The following is an 8,588-nucleotide window of genomic DNA, read 5'->3' as shown; positions in this document are numbered from 1 at the left end:
CATATGGAAGGGACATCATGCTGGAGCAGGGGAAGTCTGGGAGGAGGAATGATCAGCAGACACGAAGCTTTGTAAACTGACTGCAATTCCCATACCCTCATGCCCCCTTTCCTGTGCCATTCAGAGGAAGTAAAAGAGCTAGGAGTGAAATTGAGCCTGGGAAGAAGGAAGCAGGTTGGGGGGAAGGTGTTTTTAATCATATCTTTGTTTATTACTATCCTACTCTATTTTTAATTGACAATTAATTAATTAATTAAATTTGATACTGCAACACAGCTCTCCATCACATGGTGCTGCTGGTAACACTGGCTTTTGCCTACTCAGCACTCAGGAAGGTGTCCAAGTCACCTTTCTGTACCCTCAACATCAGCTTAATGGCAAGAAACCTCTTGGAAGCACTGATCAACCTGGACTTGCTGAAGCGAGTGGAGGTGAACAGGATCAGCTGGCAGGTGGACAATGGAGACATGACCCCCAAACAAAACCCTCTGTTTGGGTTTTGCCAAATCCTGTTCTCCTAGGGATCCCATGCTTCACTCTGCACGCACAAGACTATTAAGGATGATAATTTGAATAATTATATTCAACTTTCATAGACACAAAAGCTAAATTCTTGCCCTGCCAGAAAAGTTTGGCCCCTTATTCTGGAGCAACTATTGAGGAATGTGGAACGGAGCGAGGGTTGGAGCTGGTAGGGGGCAGTTGCCAAGCTGGAAGAAAGAGATTTATTCTTTACCAAGGAGCATCCATCATCTAGGAGAGGAAAAGTTTAATAGGTCTATGTCTCTGTTTCCCTTCTTAGCCATTGAGACCTGGAAGGTGAAGGAGACTTCTGCTGGGATTCACAGTGGAATGAAAAGGAAGGAAAAGATGGTTTTTCAGCTGAGAGGGATAGATTTGGGGTTTGTGAGCTGAGGACGGGGAATGGGAAGCATTGGGAGTTTCTCAGCCAGCAATAAGAAGCTGTATTTGCATACAAAAAACCCTGACAGCAGTGATAAGTGCATGGAAAATGTCTGTTGAAGATCCCACGGCTGCCTCTTTGGCCTGAGTCATTTTGTAAACATGGCCTACTCATGTTTGTACTCAACTCTCTGTTTCTAAGTAAAGAAAAACTTGACATAATATTTATTTATTTATTAATTCAGGATCAGATCAATTCTAGTCCCATCTTACAAAGAAATTCCTGGGATGCACACAAGCTTTCTTCTCTGCACTTGTGAGTACAAGTGCTCTGGCCTAGTCTTCCCTAGCAGTTGGGTTCACAATTTTCCCCAGGAAGAGCATGCTGTGGGTGGTTTTGTCAATAATCATCATTAGGAAGGGCCTGTTGAAGGCGATGTGAAGCGGAAGAGGAAACCGTAGAGACAACAGTGTTATTTCTAGCATGGTCGCTGCAGAAGCCTCTGTGCCATTCTCTCTAACATCGACCACGGCCCTGTGAATTGCCTGGAAGGAAAGCAAAGATTATAATGCATGTAGAGAAGAGAGGGAACCAGCTGGGGAAAAAATTGCTTGCCTTAACACTGTGAGAAGGTAATCTTTAAAAGAAATCACAGAAATAAATGTAGAACTTGTGTGAAAAAAATACTAACGTCCAGCCCTTCCAAGACAAGCAAAGTCTGCTCTGAGTTTAGGAAGAATTCTCTTCAACACTCTGTTGGAGTCAAACTTGGCTGCTAGCAAAGACTGAGCAACATGGAGGACATTTACTGTTCTGTTGTTTCTCAGAGTAAGATTTTGTCCTTAGTATTGAACATAGAAGTAAGTTTTCATTTTGCATCAATTTCTGTGTATGCAAAAAAAATTCTTTCTGCAAAGGCACAATAGTGACAAGCTTTATAGTTTTTCTTTCTGTAACATAGCCCACAGATAAGACTTTACAGGGCTTTCTATGGGAAGTATAGCAAATTCATATTTAGGAATTTACATGATCTTATTTCATTGTCTTTGGTTAGCCCTCTGCTTTCTTCCTTCATTGTCCATAGCACATCTAAAATTTCCTCTCATGAGTCCCTGCTACCCTTCCTCTATTTACCTGTCCTGTATCCATAATGTAGATGTCCATATGTTATAAGACATTATACATTATGAGGAATTACCAAGTCATTAAACAATATATAATGGAAGGACCTGTAGAGGCCATCAAATGTAACCAATGCCACACCTCTCACACTAGATAAGGTTACACGGGGTCTAATCCAGTCAGGGTTTGAATATTTCCAAAGATGGAAATTTCATAGACTCTCTAAGTAACCCATACTAGTTTTTGATCACCCTCATGGTGAATTTTTTTACATATCTGATCAGAATGTCCTATTTTCTATCTTGTGTGTGTTGCCCCTTGTCATATCACTGTGCATCTGCAAGATTGTATCCTTCTCTGCATCCTCCTAATAGGCATCTGTAGCCAGTGCTAAGAACTCCCCCTTCACCATCCCTTCTTCTGACTGAACAACTCTAGGTCTCCCAGCCTCTCCTCATATATCCAGTGCTCCAGCCACATAGCCATCCTATTCACCCTCCAATGGACTCACTCTGCTCCCATGTGTCCACATGTCCCTTGTGTTGGGGAGCCCCAAACTGGATGTTTAGTACTCCAGAGGTAGTTTCACAAGTGCAGAATAGAAGGGAAGGATCACTTCCCTCAGGACACAAAGCATATATCCCATAGGACACTGGAGAAATAATTTTGTTTATCTGTATATTCGTTTCTTGTTTGTGAAATGGGGCTATCCCGGTGCCACAAGTCTGTTGTCCATATAAATTCTGAAGTGCTGAGATAACAAAAGCTATATACGTAATACCATCTCTCTTTGCATACTTACTTTGGAAACCTTTAGAAGGGTTTCTTCTGCCACTCCGGAGAGATCAGCCTGGTTACTGAACACCTCTGTCACACCCATTTTCTCAAACAAGCTCTTAACATCATAGGAGGCAGAGATAGAGAATTTTGGAAGGACCAGGTAGATTTCTCTTTTCAAAAATAAATGAAAAATGTGAGTTTGTTACTGCAAGATTCCTTGATGCAATAGCTATGGCAGGTATACACCCATCCCAAATACCTGTGGAGCTAAGGTTTGGCTTCCTCAGACAGAGATAAATCCCATGTTAGAGAAGCAGAAACTGAGGTACCTATACCACCAACCACAGCCTGATCAGTGGTGCAGGGACAGAGTGATAGTCTAGGAAAGCGACTGGCTGGAAACTATCATCCAGACTGGAGAAAAATAAATTGTATTTTCTTTTGAACTAGATTCTTCCTACTGAAGGCAAGTTCCTGAGGGCAATGTACCCATGTGCAGGATCCTCACAACTGGTAGCACACTCACTGCTGTGACTAAGGGGGCTGAGGAGACGGTTGCCTTTAGTTATGAAATCACATGATTCCTTGTCTGAGTTAAAGAAACTAAGCAATGCTTGTTCCTCAAAGCTGTGCTTAGCAATTCATTGTGACATCCTAAGCTTTACCTTTCCCAGATGAGTAGTTTTGGCCTGTTCAATATTTAAGCAAAGCCACAATTAAAATATTACCTTATTTTAAGTGATTCCATCCAGTTGGACACTGTTTCTTTCAGCAGAGCATCTTCCACCTGTTTCATTTTCCCTTCATCAGGCAGAACAAACAATGAAGTAACATTTCCTGTGTAGGGGATTTCTACTACCCAGCAAGACAAATTTTCATCCCTGTGAATATTAAAGGCTTTGTTTTGATGCATCATTTTGACTTTAACGGAATTCGTGGCATCCAAGAAGAAGTCATCATCTCTCGTGTTCAAATTGTTGAAAGGTTTTTCCCAGGAACCTTTTGACAAAAGAATGAGTACAGAATTCAAAAAAGAGACTAATAAAGGCATGTAGCATTAGTTGATGCTTAAAATGTTGTAATTGAACAGTAGAGGCAGCAACAAGCCTATCTCAGTTTAAGGATGCTTTGGAAAGAAACTTTACCTCCTTTCAATGGTTTTAATAAAGATCACACAAGAAAATATAGGTTGAGGGTTGCCATAGAAAAGAGATGAGCCTCTGCCTGTTAAAGCAATGGTAAATTTTTCATGGACTCCAACCATGCAAGTGTCATCCATGTTTGACCATGTTTTGCACAGCCAGTTGAAAGGCACAGAAACCTGTGGTCTTCAACACATGATCATAAGTTCCCAAGCTCATACTTTCTGAATATTTTCAGCTCTGAACCTGGCTTAAAATTGATATAATATTAATCAGTTCTTTTATTTTTTCTTTTTTTTCCCTCATATAGAAAATGATTTATCATACCTGGCTTTCAAATGTTTAGCTATATAATTTAAAAATAGAAAGATGTGTTTTAAATTAAATGATAGGATAGGTTCACAATCTGAAAAAAATTACTTTTCTTAGAACTTCCAGAGCTTATATGTATAACTGCTACTCGTGTTTGTCACTCACCTTTAAAGAAAATGTAGTTAACAAGAACCATCATGGTGTCCGGATCAAGACTCTCAACTAAATCAACAATTTTGCCATGTGTTTTTCTTTCCACGTACTCATTGATTTCCTTTATAGCCTCTGGAGGATTTTGAAAGTTACTAGAAATAGCTTCAGAATAATAAAAATGTATGACATCATCCAAAAATTTTTTAAGAAGTTTCAGTCGATCATTTATGAACAGGGCATTGCCCATGTTCAACTGGACTTCTCGATGAGGGTCACTCAGCAGCTGGAGGACACACTGAAATCCTTCATGTATCTTCTGCTTCTCCATCTCTGTCTCGTTGAAGAAAAGGCCTTTGTGCAGCTCTCTGAGTGTGTTTGATCTGGCCCCCAGGGACAGCATTGCAAAGGCAGTGGAGATGCTCAAAGGAGAGAAGAAAATGTTCTTGTTGCCTGCCTCCTCTCTGACCTGCTTGTAAAACCTAAATGCAAAGTCAGCGTTGCTGGGGGCTATCTTGACATGAGGGAGGTTTTCATCTTCAGCCTGGGAATGGTCTTCTGGGGAATGGGGTATTTGTTGTTCCTGCTGCTGACCCTGGACTTGAAGTCCAAGAAGTAACAAACACAAATACAATGCAGACTTCATTGTCCTTCTGAAGAGTTCTGTTAAGAAAGAACAGAGAAACTGTTAGATCTAGAGAATTTTTTCTTTCCTACATAAAATGTTTTTGTGTTCTAGATACTGAGTTTCAGATGCCAGTTGTTAAAATTACTTTTCTATTTAGAAATACTCTTCTACTTGGCGTCCTGGATGGTCTATGTCTAGTAATTTCTCTTAGTTTGTGACCAATGAGCAAAGGAAGAATGATAGTAATGCGGCATTGCCAGGAAAGAATCAGTGTTGTGTAGGCTTTTGTGAGGTATTATGTGTGAAGTAGTTCTTGCCTCTGACCAGCAAGGCCTCAGTGCACTCCCTAAGTGCCTTGGGGTGCATGACTGAGTTCATCTGTGGGCACCCATGTATGTGGTAAGCACTTTGGCAGAGGGACCAACTTTTGCTGATATGTTTCTCTACTACCCATGGTCTTGTTACGACAGTTTTCAAAAACTGCAGAGATACAGTCAGTTATAGCTGTGAATAAAATCCACCTCAATGCTCATCCCATAAACTCTTCATGTCTTTCTGTCTCTTTCATAGCAGCTCTGACTCAAGACCTATATTATTATTTCAAGATATTACCTTCAATGTTTCAGCAAATTGAGGACAAACTGAGAAAGTTTATTGGTTCTCTCTGTTGCACATAAACTATCCATACGGCTGTGAAGCCCGAGACTCAAGAGCTTAGGAAAAGCTACAGTGGAAAATGCCTTATTGTATATGTGTAATTTGATGACATTTTCTCTTCCTTTAACTGACTTAAGCAAATTCTACACAACCCTACAGTCTCTCTTCTGCCCTTTTCAGGGAAAGAACCATGAAATATACTGGAGAATAATGTTCTCCATAGAGTTCCTCACCTAAATTATCTCGAATGACAGAAACTCAAATCCATGAAGTGGGCAGTGGCCTGCAGGAAAATCGATATGGTCTGAATATTGTTCATAGCAGCTATATACTCGTCCTGGAGCATGGGATTCTGCCCCCAAATCTGCCTCAGGCTGTGTGTCTAATGCCAGGTTTAGGTCTTGCATCAAACTTTTCATGGGGAGTTGTTAATTCCAGGTTCCCCCTTTTCTGGCTGCCCATCATGAAACACTGGAGATACAAGCTATGGAAGGGCTGAGTATGGGAGTTGTGCTCAGCATGTGTAAAATTCTGGATAAGAACATTGACTTGGGAAAAAAAGCATTCTAAATACTGGTAATTCATTTTGGTCTGGTAAGCATTCTTTTCATAATTCCCCCAATCTGCTTTTGAGAGAGATTTGATTTATATTTCTGGCCTCTTAACTGCAAGTCATCTGGTCTTTAAGCACACTGGAGAGAAATAATGCAACTATCTTTATTCCTGCATCAGCCTAGAATAGTCAGGACATTGAGATTACAACTAAATTTACTCATTAGGCATCTTGGTATTGACTGTTGAGTATTCATTTTGGGCTTCATGTCCCAATCATCCTGTCACTATAGCTATGAGATAGATCACTGAATGAATCCTGCTTCAAACATCCTGAACATGCTTTCAGACCCTAAAATAATTTCCAATTACTGTACAAAATAAATTAATTTCAGAATTAAATACTGTGCATTAAATAGCAGGGATCACACACAACATAAATTAAAAGACTTCTAAGAAAGTACAATATGGTACTTACCGTGCTGGACCGACCTTTCACAGTGCTTCTTTCCTATTCTTGATTTGCCTTCTAATATTAAGTTAATGTCCACTGGTAAATATTAAACAGGGTAAATAAGATTTATTTGCAAAGTAAAGGTTGAGTAAGCTATTTTTTTTCTGAATATCAATTACTGTAAGTCCTTTGTCACACAGGCAGAATGATGCCAGCGCCCAGGGCTCTAAAGGGAGAGAAAGACCATGGACTTTGCTACTCTTGGGCTTGAACAGAACTGTTGGCAAAAGAGCTTTGCAAGGTGGTCTGGCATAACCATGGTAACTGAGTTTTAGAGAACAGAACATGAAAAGAACTGGAAAGCTAAGAAAGGGTCAAAGTAATGGACAGTGTGCCTGCACTTAGTAACTGAACTCTCTGCACAGGACATCCTGATGAAACAATGCCATCTAACTGAGTACCCAAGGCAGCAGCAAGTTTGTTCAGGAACAGCTCAGTATCTCCATCCTGCTCTGTAGTGCACACTGTAGGTATACCCTAACTGGTATTATTTGATGGACTCATTAACTTATTAGAAAAAGGATAGTTGTGGGAGAAAACCCTAACTACGAAATGTGGAAAGAACCTTTGGGAACAGGATCACCACGACAGCAACCCTCCGGAATTAGACAAATTAGAGACACTTACAGTTTAAGCTTAGGACTTGTGGTTGTTATTGTATGGTTTCACTTTAAGTTTTGTTATTCCCGCCCCCCCCCGCCCCAGCACCCACGCGGCTTCCCTGGACAGCGCCATGTTGTCCTGCCCACTGAGCCAGCCCCGCCTCTGTCCTAATCCCATTGGTGGTCTCACCCGTCTCTCCCAAATCCCTGGGTTTCTATTGGGTTTTGAGCCTCCCGTTTCTCCCATTGGCTAGCTGAGTACCTAAGCCCCCTCCTTCCCCTGAACCTTTACCCAATCACATCCCACTTCCTGAGCCTTCCCCCAGAAGCCTTAAAAATCCTCTGTCTGTTTGAATAAAGGCTTTTCATCATCGGATGCTCAGAGTGTGAGTATCGTGGTTTTTGCCACCCGGCACAGTGGCTAGCACCATCCGGGCCCGTCTCTGAGAGGCTGTCAGTGGGGAGCCGGTCCCTCGGTCAACAGCTGTCAGATAGTCAGAACACTGGTTAGGTTTTTGAAACACCTTTGATGGGTATTTTAAAAACTACTAGAGCAAAAAGTAAAGTATAGTATAGCTTGACAAATAGCTAAAATAAGAAAACAAATGGAAGAATGAAATGGGCAAGCTTTCCCATAGCAAAATTTTAGCTGGGGAGAGCATTTCCCTCCCGTGTTATATACGCAAAGGATAAGCATGATTTATATACATACAGTATATGTCATTACATACATACTGTATACTACCTTACACTGGGTTCCCTTTCAGAGGAAGCTGAAACAGGCACAATTTAGCTATTTAGAAGGTTATTTAAGGATGAGATGCATGTCACCCATCCTAATTAGCAATGACTAATTATTTCCATCTAATGTACATGATTTTGCCCCAGGTAAACTTACAACTTATCTACACATAGGAATCAATCCACCATAGTTATTGCTATGTAACTACTCTCTCTTACAAGACAGAGGTAGGGTTGGTCAGAATGTATTTCTGCAGAGAGGGGTTTTTTCATGACGTGCAAGTACCCAATAAGTTTATTTTAGTATTATGTAAAAGGACCAAGTCTCAGGAGCAGCAAGTATACTGTTGCTTAACTCTAGCAATGAGAAGCTATTTTCCTCAAGTCTAGGCCTGCCTACATAGATAGCATTAATCTTTCAGCCCAGTCCTAATGCTTGGCTAATCATCTGAAGGATGCTACTGTTTCCAGAGATGAATTTCTG

General features: G+C 40.8%; 1 protein-coding gene across 6 annotated transcripts; it reads right to left on the bottom strand.

The window, feature by feature from the left end:
* Nucleotides 1-1,116: 1,116 nt before the first annotated feature.
* LOC108504613 (alpha-1-antitrypsin-like) lies at nt 1,117-7,868 on the bottom strand. Of its 6 annotated transcripts, XM_017829824.1 has the most exons (7): nt 7,389-7,476; nt 6,726-6,797; nt 5,929-5,978; nt 4,426-5,073; nt 3,535-3,805; nt 2,829-2,976; nt 1,117-1,449 (listed from the first exon to the last, which is right to left on the bottom strand). In XM_017829824.1, exons 4-7 carry the CDS (start codon nt 5,054-5,056, stop codon nt 1,240-1,242), a joined length of 1,260 nt encoding a protein of 419 aa, XP_017685313.1. In that variant the 5' UTR covers nt 5,057-5,073; nt 5,929-5,978; nt 6,726-6,797; nt 7,389-7,476; the 3' UTR covers nt 1,117-1,239. The 6 variants fall into 6 exon arrangements, with proteins under 6 accessions (XP_017685313.1, XP_017685311.1, XP_017685314.1 ...); XM_017829822.1 differs by lacking the exon at nt 5,929-5,978 and having other exon boundaries at nt 7,389-7,475; XM_017829825.1 differs by lacking the exon at nt 6,726-6,797 and having other exon boundaries at nt 7,389-7,463.
* Between the last annotated feature and the right edge of the window lie 720 nt (nt 7,869-8,588).

The sequence above is a fragment of the Lepidothrix coronata genome, unplaced genomic scaffold (genome assembly GCF_001604755.1).
Source record: "Lepidothrix coronata isolate B3197 unplaced genomic scaffold, Lepidothrix_coronata-1.0 Scaffold169, whole genome shotgun sequence".
In the NCBI taxonomy this organism is placed as follows: domain Eukaryota; kingdom Metazoa; phylum Chordata; class Aves; order Passeriformes; family Pipridae; genus Lepidothrix; species Lepidothrix coronata.
Note: the sequence above shows the minus strand (reverse complement) of the source record. Positions and strands in the feature narration are given on the sequence as shown.